Raw genomic sequence first — 22,995 nt, 5'->3', positions numbered from 1 at the left:
CTCTCTACTGGCCTAATACGCAGGGGGCAATTAAAGACTACGTACGTACAGACTACGTACAGACTACGTACGTGCATACTCATTGCACGCGTACGTACGTACGCGTGCAATGAGTATGCACATGAGCAGCAGATGTCACACCCGCTCCCCACGCGTCCTTGGCAGCTGGTGAGCACAGACCTGTTCAGCTACGCTAGACAGGACTTCTTCCTCATGGTGGATCACTATTCTGACTTCTGGGAGATTGATTTGCTCCCAGACCTAGCAGCTGAAACAACTATCCGACGGTGCAAGGCACAGTTTGCACGGTATGGCATCCCTGACCGCGTCATTTCCGACTGTGGGAGTCAGTTTGACTGTGGAGAGTTTCGTGCGTTTGTGAGGGAGTGGGGCTTTGAACATATCATATCTTCCCCAAGGCACCCGAAGGCCAACGGCAAAGCGACGTCTGCAGTAAAAATTGTGAAGGGCCTGTGCAGAAAGGCGGACTGTGGTGACGAGGACCCCTGGAAGGCTTTTCTACACTGGAGGAATATGCCCACTGAGGGCATGCATTGCAGCCCAGCACAGTGGCTGATGTTGCAGAGGCTGAGAACTCTTCTCCCTGTGGCCAACCAGCTGCTGGAGCCTCGGGTCGTCACTGGGGTCACTGACAAGCTGAGAATGAAGCGTCAGGCTGCAAAGCTGCTGTATGACAGATCCACGAGGGATCTACCAGAACTGAACATGAGCCAGCCCATCAGGATGAAGCCACTTCCTGGTGACAGGACGGGCCGATGGAGGAGAGGCATATGCCTGCAGCAGGTAGGGCCACGGTCATACATCGTCAACGTGGAGGGAACGGCTTATCATCGCAACAGAGTTGATCTCCGACCAGCGGAGTATGCACCTCCGCAGCCATCAGCCCACACGGAATGGCCACCTGAGCGGCCATATGAGTCGGGGCAGCACGGAGGAAGTCATCAACAGCCCAGCAACATCTCTGAGGTCGTCAGTCCAGGAACCATTGCTACCTTCCCCACAGACTGTGACCTCGCCATCCTGAGTTACAGGTCCGGGCCTTCTCCCGGAGTGGGAGGCATATTAAGCCTCCAGACAGACTTGACCTCTAGGTCATGCACTGAGGTGGGACTAACACACTCACACAATATATATATATATATTACAAAAAAAAAAAAAAAAGTGATGTTCATTTAAAATGTTAAGTGTATTACTGTTCTGAATTCCTATCTCCGCTGCACTAATTTCATGATGTTGTTCGGTGTTGTATTCTGTTAAAAGAAAGGGAGATGTTGTGAGGTAGAATCATGCAGCGACCAGCACCCCTGGCGGTGTACATGTTCAGTGCTTGCTCTTGTCAGATGTTCGTGTGTGTTGCTCTGTGCAGCGGCTCGTGAATACACGCTATTGAGAGACACGGCTCGACTCTGTGTATTACTTTATGCATCAACACATGTAACACAATGTTCCACAGGCTACGTACAATCAACAACCCGGCTCCATTTGAAAGAAACGAGTTGCCCAACGACAAGCACGTGGCCACAGCTGGTCCTAATGTCTTCATGTCATCACACATCAACCTTGTTTAATCTGTGAACAAGCGAGGCATAGCCACAACCACAAGCCTGTTTAAATCAATCAATAAGAGCATCTGAACTCCGGATTCACATATTTCTATTCATGAACTGATTTTAAATAAAGCACCTTTGCAATATTGAACACCGCATTTATATTTATGAACAACATGGTTGTAAATGTTTGATGACTTTAAGACAACCATGAAGCTGATATATGTGAATATACTGGAAGGCCAACACACACACACACACACACACACACACACACACACACACACACACACACACACACACACACACACACACACACACACACACACACACACACACACACAGACAGAGAACAAGCTCTTGGACAGAAACAAACTTTCACAGTTTTTTGAATGCTAAACTCCATACAAACGTTAAATGAACAGGACTGAACTCTTGTGCACCAAGTATCCTCTGGCCTCATTTCGTACAACAGCATTCAACCACCTTCGTGTCGGCTTGACCGCTTTGGGAGATAAATTATGTTTATTTATACAAATATTCACTGGCAAGTCTTTTGGTATCGGCTCCTGTATTTGGAAATAAAAACAGTCAGCTGTATCACTGCCAAAACACGTGTGCGTGTACATTAGAGCTGCAACGATTAATCGACCGTTAATATTAAAATAGTCAACAACTATTTTGATAACCCATTTATTGTTTGAGTCATTTAAAATAATTAATCCACATTCTCTGATTTCAGCTTGTGAATACTTTCAGGTTTATTTTATTAGTTTCTTTACTCCTTTCTCCCAGTAAAGTGAACGTCTCTGGGTCGAGGACAAAACAAGACATCTGAAGGCATCATCATGGGGTCCGGAAAACACCGATCGACAATTTACACCATTTTCTTACATTTCATGCACCTAACAACTAATCCATTAGTCAATCATGATTATTTTCTCAGTTAATCAATTGTGAAAGCAAAACCTGTTGGATGGAGTGTGTGTGTGTGTGTGTTTTGTTCTGGATGATTAGTGAGGGTGAACATATGAATAACACCCAGCTAATACTGGCAAAATATATATCAAAATGTAACCAGAATAATAAATCTAAATATTTACCTCTCATGCTGGTTCAGTGTGTAAAGCAAAACTCCGTTAGTCTGAAAACAAAGAATGAATGATATTAAAAAAAAGTGTGTGACAGAAAGCTGGTAAAGACGTGCTGAGGTCAGATACTCACAGCATCATAGACTGCAATAGTTTTATCCACAGAGCTGAAAGAAAGAAAGAGATTAAAAACATTAAAAAATAAAAACCCTGTAGTGCTCCTGATGTTTACAGCCACATTTCCACAAAGAGTGATGTATGGCTCCCTCCAGTGGTCACTGACAGCATGTGCACATAAACACAATCTTGTTTTCATGTTTGGATCCTGAATAGAACAAATGATAAATAATTCTGGATCAATCCTCTATTAGGATGAAGCTGTGGCCTTCAAATCTATCACAGATGGAGCAAATGACAAACAGCTGAACAACATTATACTTTTATGGATTTTCTGTCTTATATAATACCGCTCAGTCTAATTAAAAATGTGTCATTTCCACATAAAACTAACACACTGTTACAGCTCAAAGTAAAAATCAACATTCATATTTGCACACTGTCACAAATTTCTGCAAATTCTGCAACAAAATCCATGTGATTGTTCAGTACTTATAGAAATTGTACAGGAGATAAATGTAATTTATTTTTATGCATTTTGTAAATTTTATATTACTATATGTTCTTGCTGGCATCAGATTAAAATATATATATATATTCAACTAAATATATACCACTATACAACTTACAGTTTCCAATCAAATGGGTTAAAGGTGTTTTCAGGGCGTGAGAACCAGTGAGTGTCCAAAAAGCACAGCAAAGTAATGTGTCATGAATTAAAGTGAAACAAGCCAAAGTGACAAAAACAGTCAAAACAGACAAAACAAAATCTCATGTTGTGTTCACGAGTACAGCGTGTATCTGTACAACATGGCAGTGATGGCACAAACACCCTCCACATTCTGCTAAAAACAACACACAGCTGCTCAAAGATCCAGCTATTATGTTAATATAAATGTAAAAAACACAAATTCATGTTGCTTATATGAAGCACATATTTGAAATCAGAGAACAAAACAACGCAGCTGCTGTGTTATCACAGCTTCCTGCAACTTTTCAGTTTGGCTTCCCAACACAATTATACCAAAATAAAAAAAATACCATATACAGTACAAGCCTTCAACCCTCCAGAACATGACCATGTGAACATTTACAAACTACAGGGCGCTCAGAGAGCACAGAGCCACGACAACAATGATGTGCAAGGAAATTATTGGGAGATAAAAATATTAATTAAAAATTACTCTGAAACCACATCTAGTCCAACATGTAGTCAGATCTTCATTGCCCAAAGACCATCATCTGCACCAGATACCAGTGGTGACATTTGTAAGACCACATGTGAAGGAGACAGTTAAATGGAGTCTTACAGGAAGTCGTCTCGCCCTTTTATGAAGCTTTAGTACAATATCACTGACTCAAAACTCTGACCAACCACTGCCTTTGTGTGTGTTTTTATATTTTGTCCAATAAGTAAATATGATTTTTTTGAAAATTATGTTAACGTTTTTAATGAAATGATTCAATAAAGTTTTTCTATTCAGGTTTTAATTTTCAAGGAGCATATATGAAAATTAAAATAGCGTAATAACTTTTTAATCAAATAAGATCATTATTGAAAAACATTCTCAAACTCCCACAATTTCATGAGTGTTCTGACAGATATCCTCCTGTTATAAATGCGATTTAGTTCTGAAACAGTTATTTGCGACATCTGTGATTAATGTAACAGAAATAGCTCCACACCCAGAAAATGCTATAATTTTACCTCAGATTATTACAGTACCAAGAGGATAACACTACAGTGTAAGTTCTGTATGACTTATATATAGCTAATGTTTCGCGCCGAGCCCTTCATCAGCGTACAAACCCCTTCAGTATAATTAGTTCTGGGAGAGACAGCGTTCAAAAACAGGTCTCGCTTTCTCAGCCACATAATATGTTTAACTACGTGACATATCGGTCGTACACATTTTTAAAGACTATTTTTATTAGTTTGTCATTTGACAGTGAGGCTAGACAACACCATCAAATATCTTGTTCATGCTCACCACAGCAGAGGTGGGTGTTAGAGACGGCCTTGATCCAGTAAAATAGCAAATCTAGACACTCCAATTTCTCAGTCAGCTTTTGAAGTGCTGCAATCAAGGTGTCCATTGATTCCACAATGATCACAGTGTTGTCCATTTTGTCAAAGTCAGAAAACCTTGTCTCACTGTCAAATGCACCCAAGTTATATATATATATATATATATATATATATATATATATATATATATATATATATATATATATATATACACACACACACACACACACACACACACACACACACACACACACACACACGAGGTCTATTAGAAAAGAAACCGACCTTTTTATTTTTTCAAAAACTATATGGATTTGAATCACGTGTGATTGCGTCAGACAAGCTTGAACCCTCGTGCGCATGCCTGAGTTTTTTCACGCCTGTCGGTTGCGTCATTCGCCTGTGGGCAGGCTTTGAGTGAGCACTGGTCCACCCCCCTCGTCGGAATTCCTTTGTCTGACTTCTTCCTGAGAGACTGGCGCTTTGCTTGATCAAAATTTTTTCTGAAACTGTAAGGCACATCCAAGTGGACACCATTCGAGAAATTCAGACGGTTTTCGGTGAAAATTTTAACGGCTGATGAGAGATTATGGAGTGTTACTGTCGCTTTAAGGACTGCCCACGGAGCCAGACGGCGCGCTGCACCCCGAGCCACCGTCGTCAGCCTGTTTCGAGCTGAAAACTTCCAAATTTAAGCCTCTGGTGACCCAGGACGTCGTGAGAGAACAGAGAAATTTCAGAAGAGTTCGGGATCAGCAGTTTATCCGGACATTCCACTGTAATGAAAGACGTGCAGACGGATTCGCGCGTCGCCACCCAGCCGCTCATTGCGCGGCGCCACAGCAAAACACCTCCGTTGGAAGCATTACAGGACAAGTTTGAACATGCCCAGCTGTTAAACAATTTCTCGGATACTCACTCGACTGAAAGCCATCGAAAACCGCCTGAATCTTACGAATGGTTATCAACATGGAGGTGTTTTTCTGTGGCGCCGCGCCATGAACGGCTGGGTGCTGACGCGCGAATCCATCCACACGTCTTTCATTACAAAATCTCCTGTAACAGTGGAATGTCCGGATAAACTGCTGATCCCGACCTCTTCTGAAACTTCTCTGTTCTCTCACAACGTCCTGGGTCAACAGAGGCTTAAAGTTTGGAAGGCTGGCGACGGCGACTCGGGGCGCGCCGTGCCGTCCGGCTCCGTGGGCAGTCCTTAAAGCGACAGTAACACTCCATAATCTCTCATCAGCTGTTAAAATTTTCACCGAAAACTGTCTGAATTTCTCGAATGGTGTCCACTTGGATGTGCCTCACAGTTTCAGAAAAAATTTTGATCAAGCAAAGCGGCAGTCTCTCAGGAAGAAGTCAGACAAAGGAATTCCGACGAGGGGGGTGGACCAGTGCTCATTCAAAGCCTGCCCACAGGCGAATGACGCAACCGACAGGCGTGAAAAAACTCACGCATGCGCACGAGGGTTCAAGCTTGTCTGACGTAATTGCACGTGATTCAAATCCATATATATATTGGCATTTCAAATATGGATTTATGTTCACAAACCAATGAAGAGAACAAAATCAGCAACTGCTATTTAACACAATACTTTGATCCCTAAAACATTCTCAAAACAATCTTTAGGGCTAAAATATGCTCACATTTTCAGGCAAAATCTTACCCAGACACGAGCAGCTGTCCATCGAATGAGAAAGCACATGACAGGACTGGAGCTGATTGGCCAGTTAATTTGTGAAGGAGTTGCATCTTATAGGCTAGAATGCAGAGACACATCAATCATTTATAAATTAAATAAGACAAAAGGACTTAGTCAGGTAAATATTTGGACAGTGACAATTTGTATAATTTTTCCTCTTTGCACCACCACGGTGGCATCAAAATGAAGCAGTCAATGTCTGATTGTACTGTGGACTATCAACGAGTGTAACACAAATATTAAATTCAACATTTATGAATTACAGCGTTTTATTTATTTATCTTTTTACGCAGTCCCTCCATTTTCAAGGTGATAAGTAACTGGATAATTAAATGTTTCTTGGCTTTTTGTGGTCGGTTCACTTGTAATTACATGGCAAATTACAAATTTAGCAGATATGAGGTCTGGAGTTGAACAAGTGTTGAATTTACATTTAGTAGCTGTTCACTGGAAATCTGAATACGAGGTCTGCAGAGGTGTTCATGCAAGTGAAGGAAGCCATAATTAGGCCAAATTAAAAAACAATAAAAAATAACTATGAGAAACAGCAGAAAGTGTAGGACCATCAAAACAACAACTTAGGAAATGATTAAAACAGGGAACGCACTGGTGAGCTCAGTAACACCAAAAAGCCTGGAAGTCCAAACAAAACAATGAAAGTGCATGATGACAGAATTCTTTCCTGGATGAAATCATGATGAACCTGTACCAGAAAGATAGAAGAGTACAGAGAAGGAAAGGAACATCTCAAAATCTAAAATACACCACTTCGTGAGTGTTATGACATGCACGGCTCACGAACGCCTGCAAGTGGCTCCATTTTTTGAAGACGTGTGAGCGTTTTATTTATTTATTTTTAACACAAGTGCTCATGCACATGAATGACCTACCAATCTGCCATGTATTTTTTCCTTCATGCTGATATTTTTCTGTCATATTTTATACTCTTGTAGTTATCAAAGGGTTTTCAGTTAATAAAAAAGTGATTAAAAACACAGTAACTTTGTTTTAAAGATAGAAACACCAAAAGAATTTTGAAATGAATATCACCTCTATAATAATACTAATCCATGTGTTTAAACCATTGATACAGATGAGTTTTGTTTGAATTATCCTCTAAAATATGAAGCACAATGAATTTACAGCGATTTTAAGCGAAAGGGGGGGGGGGGGGGATCTAGACTTTATGAAGTCACTGTTTCATATCTCATTAAAGATGAATCCCCATCAAAATATGACCAGGACCTTTTGTTAAAACATGTAACTGGTTAGATACAACAACAACTTTGGTACTTAAAGTCTCACTTCAATAACTGCAATTGAGGATCAGATATATACGGAGCAGTAATTTAATGTCTCAGAAGTAGAGTCTGAGTTTCTAATTTATTGGTTTTCTCAAATAAATGTAATATTTGAATATATTAATTGCAATCACAAGAAAACAATGTTTCTGACAGAAATAAATGAGGGAGTAATTTATTACCAAAGCATTGATCATTAATCTAGTTAAAATGGGGTAAAATGTGAATAATTACATTGCAGGATGATTTATAGTTTGAGTGCCTAAATCTACTACTTATGCTGCTAAAAGTTGGAATAAGCAGCTCCAATGAACCTACTAAGAGAGAGAGAGAGAGAGAGAGAGAGAGAGAGAGAGAGAGAGAGAGAGAAACATAGTCTGGAGTCCTTGCATTGGTCTGTATGTCTGCCAGTGAAACTGGGTCACTGATGTTTATTGATAATGTGACAGCTGATAGAAGTAGCAAAATGCATTCTGTAGTGTATCAGGCAATACAGCCAAACCCTGCCAAACTGATAGGGTGATGCATTACAGTACAACTAATAATCAACAAAAGCTTTCTGCCAAAGCAAACAAAGAGCTTCTCAAAGCAAAGAAATTAAGCCAAGTCAACTGACCTCAGCACAACAGACCATGATTTTCACTGACCGAGGACAAAACTGAATGTAGAAAAACCCACAAACAATAAGTAACTGAAGGAGGCTGCAGTAAAAGCCTGGAATTAGGGATAGGTCATAACCTACCGTTATCAATATAATGGTAGAAATTATTATACCAGTAAGAATTTGTCACCCCACATTATAACTGTAATTGATAACTAGGGGTGGTAGAATAGACAAGCCACGCGATATGAAACACTTATCAGGATCCAATGGACATTTCGCTATACAATGGCATCACTATTCCCACTAATAATGTAGAAAGTAATCTATTGAATGTTTTTTTTAACTTATTCTGAAGTATAAATTGTATTCGAATCCAATTACATTTGTTCCGCAGATCTGTTTGGTTAATCGTGTGAGATTTCAGACCATAAAATATCAAGTAGATGTGGCAAAATATTCAACTGTTTCACATTTGATGTATTACTCCACGCCCTGACTGTGCTGCTGTGTGTGGGTCAATAATGGCAATATAAGTTGAGAGCGAGAGAAACTGGCGGAGCGGCGACGATGCTGAAATAAGTGGATTTAAACTACCGTACGAAAGTATTGATGTGGATTCTGATACGGAATTACTCAATGTAGTTGACCAGATGGAGAACTCTGTGGGTCTGCTCACAGAATTTCCAGTTTGGCATGAAGATGCTGTTGCTACGGTAAGCTTCACTGACCAAATTACTTACAGAAAAATAAACCGTGCAAATGATGGCATTGGATTAGAATGGGAATAACGCGGAGCTGGTAAAACAGATATTTGCGACCATAAATTCCAGCATTAACGTCCGCAAATCATCAGACACAACAAGGTTATTCCCTAATTCCCTGATGTTATCCGTTTCAACATTTGTATATATTCTGAAACATTTATGAAACAGAAAACAAACTTAAAACTACATTCAATACAGGCTTCACTATATGAATATCAGGACTCACTCTGCATCGTTGCACACCTATTGATGATGGGTTTTCATATGCACTGCATATAGGCAGCTCATGCAGAAGGATGGTGGAAGACAGAGTTCAAAGCACATGAGGAACAAACTACGTGACGATACTACCATATCACAAACACATCCACATGTTGGAATATGACAGAATAATGTCATGAATCATATATGCTTTGTATAGTGGAGGAGGGCAGAGGGAATGCACATTGTAGAGCACTTTGTTCAAATCTGTGCTCAACGCAGAGGTCCAGAGTGAGAGGGAAAAAAAAAATTATATATATATATATATATATATATATGACTACAATTCATAGCTATGTATGCAAATGGTACGTTAATTTATTTACACATGACCATGTTTTCCGAACTACACGTCATAGGGATACGTTTTTATTAATAGGTGTGGAGATCCTGCAACATATATTCCAAAGTGAGTCACATATGAAAAACAAAAACAAAACCTGCATTGTAATCTATGGCTACAAACTGACGAGGTGCTTCTGATCACCAAGCCAGTGTTTGTTTGTGTTTGTTTGTTTGTTTGATAGATAGATAGATAGATAGATGATAGATAGATAGATAGATAGATAGATAGATAGATAGATAGATAGATAGATAGATAGATAGATAGATAGATAGATAGATAGATAGATAGATAGATAGATAGATAGATAGATAGATAGATAGATAGATAGATAGATAGATAGATAATGTGCCAAGTTTTCAAACGTTTAATAACATTGTGTTTTCCTCACCTATGATATCTGTTCAGTGCTGACAAGAAGCAGTTTACTCGAGTTCTTTGTGCCTCCTGCTGTAATATTAATTAGCTCATTAGCTTCTGCTGACTGACATGATGTTTGCATTATAAACAATGCACCAATTAAAACTGTTTTGCTTTTTGTTGCATGAAGTGATACCACAGTGTTTAAAAAAATAAATGCAACTTATGGATGGGTGCAACTCACATATGTTTTCCCCTCTTCATGATGCATTTTAGGACAGATGTGACTAAAACTCTGGTGCAACTTATAGTCCGGAACATATGGTGATTAGTTACTACATTTGATTAGTTTGTGCACTCTGCCAAGTTGTGGCACATACTGCATGCTAAATTAAGAGTGACAGACATTATTATTGTGCATTTATGTAAATAATAACAATAATACATTTACTGAGCACAGAATAGATTTTTGCATGTGAATGTCTTGGTGTAGGAGCTGACAAAACTTTTTAACTATTAACTTGTGTGTACAAATGAATCAAACCAAATCAACCGGTGGATATGGATTATGCACTGTGCTACCATACAGCATGTCAAGCCCTACATTTTTTTGTTTTCTATCATTTCCTCTCCATGGCCCTTCTGGGGCTCTGTCTTGGACATGTTCAAGTGTGCATTTTGGAAAACAGGTCCTTTAAAGACGTGAAGCTTTTTTATGTTTTCAGCAACTGTCATGAAGGATTTTAAATGATTAAAGCATTCATCTCCACTTCACACAAATTCTTTGTGGAAGTCCAGTGGATTTCGGCCACAGGTGAGTGTGATGAATAGCATTAGTTGCATATTGTTATTTATATTTTTAGCATCACAAATACTATGAAATATGAAATGACAATAAACTTCTTCTGAGTTCTGAAAATAGAAGTAATAATAACGATAATAGCGTGTATATGATAACAAACACTTAAACAATTTAGAAATACATTCGGACAGTAAATTAACATAAAGAAATATGTAATTAACAGGAAATAAAAGGGGTGAGTTCTTTCACTAAAAACTGTTGAGGTCTAATGTTCTCAAAACATTCTGGACTCACATGTCATTGCAACTCATTACAGAAACTTGCATAATTTATTACCAAACTTGAAAAATGCCAACTACCTATTTTATAAACACGACCCAATCTATATCTAAATGATAATTAGATCTAGATCTAAATGATAACTAGCGTGTTGCCTGTGGATCCCCATAGGCAACGAGCTAGTTATCATTTTAACCCTACGTCACCATTCCTACCTGGTAAAGCATATCAAGGGAGGAAACCCAGTCATGTCCACGGGTTGTAGACTTCAGATAGTCATTGACAACAGAGGATTTTCATCCAAATATTAAAAATAATACCAATATATGTTTATCCAATTATTTTTTGGGCTTTGATAACACAGGGACGGCATATGAAAATAGCTGTAATTCCTCAATAATTAATGTGATATTTTCATTAAAACCCTTTGAATTAAACACAAAAGTCCACGTCAGTCACATATTTTTTTTTTGGGGGGGGGGGGGGGGATTTCAAGCACTTATGTAGCTGACTGTATTCACATCAATAACATCAAACTAAATGAACAGAAAATGAAATTTGAACTGTGCTGGCAACAACAAAACTTAGGGTAAAAATACACATTATTATGTTAAAAATCTGAGACAAGGAAAGAGACAAAACTTGTCCAATTTGTAATATTCCGTTTACCTCTGGAGTTTAACTTGTTAACAGCCCAGACCTTCAGATGACTGTCTTGCCCACAAGATGCCAAATGAAACCGTACGATCTGACAGTCTAAAACATAAAACAGAGTTTAATGACACACACACACACACATACACATATACATATACACTCAACAAAAATATAAACGCAACACTTTTGGTTTTGCTCCCATTTTGTATGAGATGAACTCAAAGATCTAAAACTTTTTCCACATATACAATATCACCATTTCTCTCAAATATTGTTCACAAACCAGTCTAAATCTGTGATAGTGAGCACATCTCCTTTGCTGAGATAATCCATCCCACCTCACAGGTGTGCCATATCAAGATGCTGATTAGACACCATGATTAGTGCACAGGTGTGCCTTAGACTGCCCACAATAAAATATATAAATATATACATATATATACATATATATATATACATATACACACATATATATACATATATACATATATATACATATATATACATACATATATACATATATATACATATATACACATATATACATATATATACATATATATACATATATATACATATATACATATATACATATATATACATATATATATATATATACATATATATACATATATATACATATATACATATATATACATATATATACATATATATATATATATATATATATATATACATATATATACATATATATATATATATATACATATATATATATATATATATATATATGAGTAAGTCCCTTCAGCTGCTCCCTCGTTTTCACTCAGGGTCACTACAGATCCAGAGTGGATCTGCATGTTGATTTGGCACAAGATTTACACCAGATGCCCTTCAGGACGCAACTACACATTGTGTGGAGAAATGTGGCAGGGGTGGGGTTTGAACTGGGAACATTCTGCACTGAAACCAGTCACACTAACCACTTGTCCACCACCCTTGCCATATATTTTATATATATTTGCACCTGCAAGACTCATCAAAAATGAATTCACCAAATTTCACTAACTACATGTGTAGCGGCTGCACTCTGTGTTGTGTTTTATGACTCCGCCCATTCACTCTCCTCGGGACTCAAACTCACGATCTCCGGCATGGAAGTCGGACTCTCTAACCAGAAGGCTAAAACCCTGGGCTCTGGCCTTGTGACCAGAGAATCCTTTTCAGCTGTTAGGAGTGAGGTTTACTAACTACACATGCACAGCGACACCTGCTGGCCTCCGTTACACATGTACAGTAGTGTTCAGAATAATAGTAGTGCTATGTGACTAAAAAGATTAATCCAGGTTTTGAGTATATTTCTTATTGTTACATGGGAAACAAGGTACCAGTAGATTCAGTAGATTCTCACAAATCCAACAAGACCAAGCATTCATGATATGCACACTCTTAAGGCTATGAAATTGGGCTATTAGTAAAAAAAAAAGTAGAAAAGGGGGTGTTCACAATAATAGTAGTGTGGCATTCAGTCAGTGAGTTTGTCAATTTTGTGGAACAAATAGGTGTGAATCAGGTGTTCCCTATTTAAGGATGAAGCCAGCACCTGTTGAACATGCTTTTCTCTTTGAAAGCCTGAGGAAAATGGGACGTTCAAGACATTGTTCAAAAGAACAGTGTAGTTTGACTAAAAAGTTGATTGGAGAGGCGAAAACGTGTATGCAGGTGCAAAATATTATAGGCTGTTCATCTACAGTGATCTCCAATGCTTTAAAATGGACAAAAAAAAACAAAAAAAAAAAACAGACGTGTCACGCAGAAAACAACCATCAAAATTTATAGAAGAATAACCAGAATGGCAAAGGCTCACCCACTGATCAGCTCCAGGATGATCAAAGACAGTCTGGAGTTACCTGTTAGAAGACGTCTGTGTGAAGCTAATTTATTTGCAAGAATCCCCCGCAAAGTCCCTCTGTTAAATAAAAGACATGTGCAGAAGAGGTTACAATTTGCCAAAGAACACATCAACTGGCCTAAAGAGAATTGGAGGAATATTTTGTGGACTGATGAGAGTAAAATTGTTCTTTTTAGGTCCAAGGGCCGCAGACAGTTTATGAGACGACCCCCAAACTCTGAATTCAAGCCACAGTTCACAGTGAAGCATGGTGGTGCAAGCATCATGATATGGGCATGTTTCTCCTACTATGGTGTTAGGCCTATATATCGCATACCAGGTATCATGGATCAGTTTGAACATGTCAAAATACTTGAAGTAGTCATCTTGCCTTATGCTGAAGAGGACATGCCCTTGAAATGGGTGTTTCAACAAGACAATGACCCCAAGCACACGAGTAAATGAGCAAAATCTTGGTTCCAAACCAACAAAATTAATGCCTCGCAGATGTGAAGAAATCATGAAAAACTGTGGTTATACAACTAAATACTAGTTTAGTGATTCACAGGATTGCTAAAAAAGCAGTTTGAACATAATAGTTTTGAGTTTGTAGCGTCAACAGCAGATGCTACTATTATTGTCAACAAGATTATTATTAAGACAATTATTGTACCTTGTTTCCCATGTAACAATAAGAAATATACTCAAAACCTGGATTAATCTTTTTAGTCACATAGCACTACTATTATTCTGAACACTACTGTACACCTCTACCCAGGTCTAAAGCAGCCAAAACTGCAATAAATAACTAAGTAAATGAATAACTGCTGCTGTTTTTTTTTTTGTTTTGTTTTGGGGGGTTTTTTTTGGGAGGGGGGGCGGCAAATGCTCCCCACACTGCAATGGCTGCTATGTAAACAATGCTTTCATCAGGACAGGTCAAGAAGCATGCACTGGTGCTGAATGTTGCTGCATCCACCACACGACAGAACTGCCCAGTGTCCTGGTTACCAACTACACGCGCCTTCCAAATGCAGCCATGTATCCCCAGTTGCTGGTGTCCTAAGGACTTGATGCTTGCAGCTACTTACTGTTCGGCAAGTAGTTGCAAGCATCCTGCAGAGAATGATCCTTGCAAGCACCTTTTCTATGCACAGAGAAGTGTAATGTTCTTGGGGCTGTCATCTGGGTGATGAGCCTTACCCCTCCACAGACAGTCCTTTCTTCCAGACTGCTGGGATCATTTCTTCTCACAAATGGGAGCAAAGATTGTTTAAAACACTAGGAAAACAAGACCACTGCCAACCTGAAGGCGTTCAGCCCTGAAGCCAATAATCCCTGCAGCGTTCCCCACCCTCTGCTGCCTGACCACTTTTGCAATATCACTGTGATACTGTGGTTTGCAGCTGACTGGCAGATCAGCCACCAAAACCAGGAGGATCAGCCTTATATGACTGGACAAAGTAGTCAGGAGAGTACAGCAGGGTCATATGTCAGGACCACGCCAGCACTTGCAATGACTGGGGTGCAATGAACACAGTGCTGATTCATCTGGGGGGGAGAGGGTTTATTTAAAAAAATAAAAAAATAAACACACAGATGGTGTGTCTCCATTTTTTCCTTTTGAAAAATTGTTTAATTAGCAAAAAGCCTTTCTCACTGTGATAAACTGGATTCTCTGAAATACCTGACTCAGCTGCTGCCTTAAAATCCACCACAATATCTAATGGCTTTGGTTCTAAGTCATTACATACCGTATATTCCAGCATTTTCTGCATGCTCAATGTTCAACATGTTCATAATGTCTGCACGTGCACTACCATGTGCATTGCTTGTACTATACAATTTCCAGTAAAGTGCACTCTTTAAAATGTGCTGTCACTCTACTCAGTCAATTACACACTAAAATCACATACTACACAGCTTATTCTCACCACTGAAGATGCCGGGAGCAAAAGTGCAGCAGGTAACACCCAGATCATGGGCGTTCTTCTGGACATAAAGCTGGTTCATATGCAGGTCCCACAGGCGCAGATCTCCGTAGGTGGAGCCAGTCATGAAGAGCTGACCACAGGGACTGAAGGAGCAGGCCACCATCGTTGTGTCACTTACTGCCCCGGTCCTTCACAGACACAAACAACACAAGCTGCGTTCAGACATTAACAATGTAATTATTAGGAATCAGGAATTAACAATGTATCATTAGGAATCTACAGCAGGCCACGGAGCAGGTGATTAGAGACCCTGCAAGGCTTATGACAAATGTGGGTGTGGAATCCATTAGCTTAGCGGGGAAATTAGTGCAGAAAATCCACTATGGTGATAGTGCAGTTTATCTGCCAGGGAGAGATTTTCAATAAGTTGAGACTGTGGCCTGCTCCCGTAGACGTGTCCATTAAAATCATAGAGGGATATGCTTTGCAAACTTAATACCCATTACTATATTGGATCATGTTGAAATTGAGGATGGCCCACTGGTTGTTCCAGCAATATAAACGCGTGTGGAATGTCTCAAACCTAAACCTACTTCTAGGCATCTTATATATGCCACTCTGGAACCACCCATAAACCCAAACAGCTCAACTTTCAACCCCACTGAGGTCCTTAGACTGGGTCTCATTAACATAAGATCACTGTCCTCAAAATCATTGTTGATTAATGATTTAATTATTGATCATCACTTAGATATGATTGGGTTATGTGAAACCTGGCTTAAACCTACAGCTGTCCTCCCCTTAAATGAGGCCTGCCCACCAGCATATACATTTAGTCACGTCCCTCGTGTAGCTCTTATTTATAAATCTAGGTTTAGCTTATTAGCGGTTGGGGGTCACAAATATAACTTGTTTGAGCATCTGATTCTCCATTCCGCTCAGGATATTACGCATTGCCAAGGTCAGAAGAATAAAAATCAGCCGTATTACTTTGTCACTGTATATAGGCCTCCTGGCCCATATTATGAATTCTTAGATGAATTGGTGCGTTCATTTCTAACTTGTCAATGAGAGAAGATAACATTCTGGTCATTGGAGACTTTAACGTTCATATAAATAAGCCTTCTGATCCCCTCTGCAAATCATTTATGGAAATTGTGGATGCATTAGGATTTCGGCAATGCATTCGGGATTCGACGCACATTAGTGGAAATACCCTGGATCTGGTTCTCGTACGTGGTATTGCTGTCACGAATATTGACATCATGCCTCTTACATCAGTGGTCTCTGATCACTCACTTATTAAGTTTACAGTTTCACTGCCGTGTTTAGTGGAACAACAACCTTATTTATCATTACGGCGATGCATCAACTCCTCAACTAAGACTAAACTAGAAGCTAGACTGCCTGATGTCTTAGCCTCACTTCTGACAAATACCCAGTCAGTAGACAGACTTGTGGATAGTTTAAACTCAGTGTTCAAAACGACACTCGACATGATTGCACCACCTGTGTTGAAACCGCGCTCCCCCAAATCGCAGTCACCTTGGTTCAGTGATTACCTGTGTGACCTCAAGCATAAAGCGAGAGGTCTAGAACGGAAATGGCGTCATTCAAAATTAGAAGTATTCCACCTTGCATGGCGTGATGTTATTTTAGACTATAAGCATGCACTATTGGCTACAAAGCGGCCCTAGTACTCTGATTTGATCAACAAAAACAAGCATAACTCAAAGTTCTTGTTCAACACGGTGGCAACACTTATTCATGGACAACCACCTGTAGTTCGCTCTCCTTTTACAGCACAAGATTTCCTGGATTACTTTGAGAAGAAAATAGATAACATTAGGTTGAACATATCCCAGCATGCCTTAACCCAGCCACTACACCCTGCTATTGAGGTGGGCGCTACTACTGAGGTATTACCTAGATTTACAGAATTTGATGGTATCTCTCTAGACATGCTGATGAAACTCGTAACGTCAACAAAAAGCACAACCTGTTTATTTGATCCTATACCAACTGTGCTGGAAATTATTAATCTTTCTTTAACTTCTGGATCTGTTCCTAAACGTTTCAAATATGCAGTGATTAAACCATTACTTAAGAAACCTAATCTTGACCCTAGTGTATTGAAAAACTATCGGCCGATATCAAATCTATCATTTTGCTCTAAAATTCTGGAAAAAGGGTGTCACGGCAGCTTGTAGACTATCTTACTGAAAATAATCTCTTTGAGCCGCTGCAGTCTGCTTGTAGAAAATATCATTCCACAGAAACGGCTCTCACTAAAGTAGTGAATGATCTTCTGCTTACAATGGATTCGGCCGCTACTACGGTTCTGTTGCTGTTAGATCTCAGTGCTGCATTTGATACAGTGGATCATCATATTCTACTTGATAGGCTGGAAAATCATTTTGGGATTACTTGCATGGCTGACGTCATACTTGACCAGTCGTTCTCACTGTGTTTTGTACAGTAACACTACCTCTAACCTTAGTGACATGAAATTTGGGGTTCCTCAGGGGTCTGTCTTAGGCCCCCTGCTTTTCTCCCTTTATATAGCACCCCTTGGGCACATATTGCGGCATTTTGGGATTACCTTTCACTGCTATGGAGATGATACTCAGTTATATATGCCGATAACTGCTGGTAATCTCGTTCACATAAAATCCTTAGAAGATTGCCTTGCATCAGTGAGAAGTTGGATGTCTAGAAACTTCCTACTTTTAAACTCTGAAAAGACTGAAATGATGGTTCTTGGTCCAGTGAGACATCGGCATCAATTTGACCAGTTAACACTCAGCCTAGGCCTGTGTGTCATACATCACACTGACAAAGTGAGGAACCTTGAGGTAATTTTTGATCCTTCGTTGTCCTTTGGTCTCCATATTAGAAATATTACTAGGATTGCTTTCTTCCACCTACGAAATATAGCGAAGATTCGTCCCATCCTGTCTATGGCTGATGTTGAGACCCTGATCTATGCGTTCATCTCTTCTAGATTGGACTACTGCAATGTTCTATTTTCTGGTTTACCGCAGTCTAGCATTAGGGGTCTCCAATTGGTTCAGAATGCTGCAGCCAGACTTTTGACACGAAGCAGAAAGTTTGACCACATTACACCCATTTTGGCGTCTCTTCACTGGCTTCCTGTCCCACTGAGATCAGATTTTAAGGTACTGCTACTAACCTATAAAATTATTCATGGACTGGCACCTCCCTACCTAGCTGACCTAATTAAACCTTACGTACCGGCCCGGGCTTTACGTTCGCAGGGTGCAGGACTACTTTGTGTCCCTAAGGTGAATAAGAAGTCTGCGGGTCACAGAGCTTTCTCTTATCGTGCCCCTGTTCTGTGGAATGATCTCCCTGCGTCAATAAAACAATCAGATTCTGTGGAGACTTTCAAGTCCAGACTTAAGACGCACTTATTTTCCCTTTCATATGGCTAGCATACTGGTGCAGTTTTGTTTTACGCTTTTTACTCTTTTAATTCATGTTATTAGTAATTGAAGTGGGCTGCGGCCTCAACTTCACCTAAATTCTGGGTCTTTTAGTGAAGCTTAGGGCTAGCAGCCGGCGATCACCTTAGTATTTCTTTTGTTTTTCTTGTTGATTAATGCTGGCAAATTATACAGTATTTTTTGTCTTTCTGATGCCTGATTCTGTTTTTTCTCTGTTTAAGGTGCAGCTCCATCCAGAGATGGGAGTTGTGTTTGTGTTGGCGATCCTCCTGTCCTGTGCACCAACAGCAATTCTTGTATATTCGTCCGTGAATTGTTGTGTGAATTATTTCTGTAATTTATGTTTGTAGCATGGCCCAAGCAGAGGGTCACCCCTTTGAGTCTGGTCTGCTTGAGGTTTCTTCCTCAGAGGGAGTTTTTCCTTACCACTGTTGCTCTGGGGGTTGGTAAGGTTAGACCTTACCTGTGTGAAGCGCCTTGAGGCAACTCTGTTGTGATTTGGCGCTATATAAAGGAAATAAATTGAATTAAATTGTAATCGCGAGAAGAGAAATGAAGTGTTATCAGCATAATAGTAATACACATGAAACACTTAAAACCAAACTACAGGGGACAATTAAAATCCATCCATCCATTTTCTGAACCCGTTTATTCTAGTTAAGGGTCACAGGGAGCTCAAACCAGTCACTGAGCATGCAGCACGGCACATCCTGTACAGACTGCCAGTCTGGACAGTTAAAATAAATGTTATATTTTAGTGTGATTTATCAATATTAATATCTTACTACAATGTTCAAAAATGTTTGCAGGCAAGAACAAATACTTCTATTGGTCATAAAATCCATTCAGAAATCAATAGCATTCTGATTGTGAGTTGTAACCATAAAACTGAAAAAATAACACAAAGAGACAGAAAAAAAGAAAAAAAAAAAACACCAAATATTAATTATACAATTAGCCATGCCACAAAGTGGAAAGAGGCAACATCTATGTCTGGCTGTCAGTCTGTCTGAGACATTTCAATCAAACTTGGTGGCTAAACTAAATGGACCATCCTCTCATAACACAGCTCATGTCAAAGTCATATGTCTGAGTTTAGGTCAAACCAGAGGTCATCATCTAGAACAGCGGTTCTCAATCTTTTTACAGTTACTCAACTTTATTTATAGAGCACTTTTGAATAGCCAACTGAAACAAAGTGCTGTACATGGGGGTCATAAAAAACAAGAAAGCAACCCAATAACAATAAAAACAAAATTTTGGAGATGCAACAGAAAATGCTCGGTCCCATCTGAGCGTTCGCTTGGACCTAAGTACCTCAAGAAGCAACTGATCAGCTGACTGGAGGCAGCGTGCAGGTGCGTAGGGGTGAAGTAGCTCAGAGAGGTAGGGTGGGGCAAGGTCATTTAAAGATTTAAAAACAAATAAAAGAATTTTAAAAGGAACCCTAAAGTACACAGGCAGCCAGTGGAGGGAGGCCAGGATAGGTGTAATTGCTCCCTCTTTCATACTCCAGTTAACAGGCGAGCGGCAGCGTTCTGAACTAACTGGAGAGGTGCAAGGGAGGACTGGCTAACTCCAAAATAAAGTGCATTTCCATAATCCAGCCGAGACGTAATGAAGGCATGAACTACTGTTTCAAAATGCCGATGTGTAAGAAAAGGCTTCACTTTAACAAGCTGCCTGAGGTAAAAGAAACTTGACCTAACTACTGCACTAATAAGTATCACCTTAGAAAATATTTGGATTTTCAATACCACCATTACAACTGGAACTAAAATATTTCAATTCAACTCAATTTATTTATATAGTGCCAAATCACAAGATGGTTGCCCCAAAGCACTTCACAGGGCGAAGGTCCTTACCCAGCCCCCTGAGCAAGCATATTAGCAACAGTGATGAGGAAAACTCCTTGGAAGAACTAAAGTGTGCAAAGAAACTAGGCTACCATAGAGTGATTTGTGAGTGTACATATTTTGACCTGGCCATTGCATTGTGGCATCTTGGTTACACCACAACAGCTCAGAATAGCAGAAAGCAGAAATGATTTAGATCACTTGAAACTGAAGTTGAGAGCTTAAAGTGTTGTTATATTCATCGCTGACCGCCTGTAACATCCAGAACTGTGTCCAGCAGTGAAGAGAGAGAGGTGGGGGAGGTGATGGTCTCGTGGTTAAGGCATTGGGCTTGAGACCAGAAGATCCTTGGTTCAAATCCCGACCTGACTGGAAAAAAATCACTAAGGGCCCTTGGGCAAGGTCCTTAATCCCCTATTGCTCCCAGTGTGTAGTGAGTACCTTGTATGGCAGCAGCCTCATATCAGGGAGAATGTGAGGCATTATTTATAAAGCACTTTGAGCGTCTGATGCAGATGGAAAAGCGCTATATAAATGCAGTCCATTTACCATTTATTTATTTAAAGAAGAACTGATTTCTCTCACATACACAGCATCGGTGGAGCATCTGCAGTGCATTTTGACAGAGGAGAAGGACAGAGAAGTTGTCAAAATGACTGCATGTCCTTGCAAATTAAAGTGTGGATACCCAATCCGGGCCCAACGGGTTGGTTCGGTTCAGACAAATATTTCAAAATGTACTCAGACTGTGTCGTGTTCGGTCACGTCAGCACAAAGACTGACTATTGCCAGGCAGTTTGGTCAAATGCCTCTGGAGAAATGATACATAAATTACAGATTATTCAAAATAGGGCTGCTCGTATAGCACTTAAGTGCAGTTACAGGACTAACATCACTACAGTGCATAAAAACTTAAACTTGCTGTTAGTTAAAGACAGACTTTTATATTCACTGATTATTTTTACCAGAAAGATTATTGTCACTAAGTTACCTTGTATTTTGTACAGGAATTTTTCTTTCAGTTCAGAAATTCATAGATACATAACTAGACATGCTGTGGTGGGAAACTTTACGCTACCTGTGGCCAGGACTATGCCATAAACACTGGCATATTCAGGGGTATGAAGGAAAGAAATTTATTACCTGACTGCATCTGTTGGTATAAGCATTCTGGGTTTGACCTTTGATCATGTATAGATGTTTTTTGTGTAGACTGACCATGTGTGATGATTAATTTAATCTGACTGGAATTTGTTTTATTTTTTTTTCTTCCTTTTTTTGTCTTTTTATATATATTTTTGAATGTATTTTGATTTGTGTTTGTAAACTTGTGTGGACCCCAGGAAGAGTAGCTGCAGCTAATGGGGATCCAAATAAATAAACAAATAAACAAAGACACTGAACATACAGGATTTTTGTGAAACATCATAGCCCTGCCTCTGTAACCTCAGAATTCCCGAGTCATAATCAAAAATCTGCTGATTTGTAACAGACGATGGTGCACTGTGATCGGACACAAATTGTGGGTTTTCCCCTAAAGTATTCCTGGGTGAATGAAATCCCTCCAGGGGGGAGCACAGGGCACCCAGACTGACATGCGCCCACCTGGGCATGAGCCCCTCTTTGTCCCTGCGGCTCAGCCCTGTGCTCCTCCCTGGAGGAGGGGCATAAAAAAAATTTGTTTATTCAGTTGACTCGGCGTACCACCACTGGTGCTCGTAGCACAGATTGAGAACTATGGATCTGGAATACATAAATGACCATATCTCTGGAAGTACATGAAACAGTTTTCTGCATAGATATTTGCATGCGTGTCGTGAACAAATGCATCAAACCTCTGACATAAACAGTGTCACACAGTGACACGACATAAAAATAATAATAATTTAACTGCCAGTGGTGATGCAATGAATTCAAATGCTTTGTTAAAAATCACTTTTAAAGAATCACTCAAGCATAATACAAAGTAATCACAATTTACAATTTGATAAAGTGTTTTTG

The 22,995-nt window shown here is 39.6% G+C and overlaps 1 protein-coding gene across 2 annotated transcripts in view; it reads right to left on the bottom strand.

Annotated features, from left to right (window-relative positions):
* The window catches only part of wdsub1 (WD repeat, sterile alpha motif and U-box domain containing 1), an 80,130-nt gene that overhangs the window by 33,206 nt on the left and 23,929 nt on the right, over positions 1 to 22,995 (bottom strand). For both annotated transcript variants that reach the window (XM_034195449.1, XM_034195457.1), the window contains 5 exons: positions 15,672 to 15,859; positions 11,898 to 11,984; positions 6,479 to 6,572; positions 2,793 to 2,826; positions 2,672 to 2,712 (listed from right to left, as the gene is read on the bottom strand). In XM_034195449.1, coding sequence (XP_034051340.1) covers positions 2,672 to 2,712; positions 2,793 to 2,826; positions 6,479 to 6,572; positions 11,898 to 11,984; positions 15,672 to 15,859 — 444 coding nt within the window. The remainder of the gene's footprint in view (positions 1 to 2,671; positions 2,713 to 2,792; positions 2,827 to 6,478; positions 6,573 to 11,897; positions 11,985 to 15,671; positions 15,860 to 22,995) is intronic.

The sequence above is a fragment of the Thalassophryne amazonica genome, chromosome 2, assembly GCF_902500255.1.
Source record: "Thalassophryne amazonica chromosome 2, fThaAma1.1, whole genome shotgun sequence".
Lineage (NCBI taxonomy): Eukaryota > Metazoa > Chordata > Actinopteri > Batrachoidiformes > Batrachoididae > Thalassophryne > Thalassophryne amazonica.
This window is presented reverse-complemented; position numbering and strand designations above follow the sequence as displayed.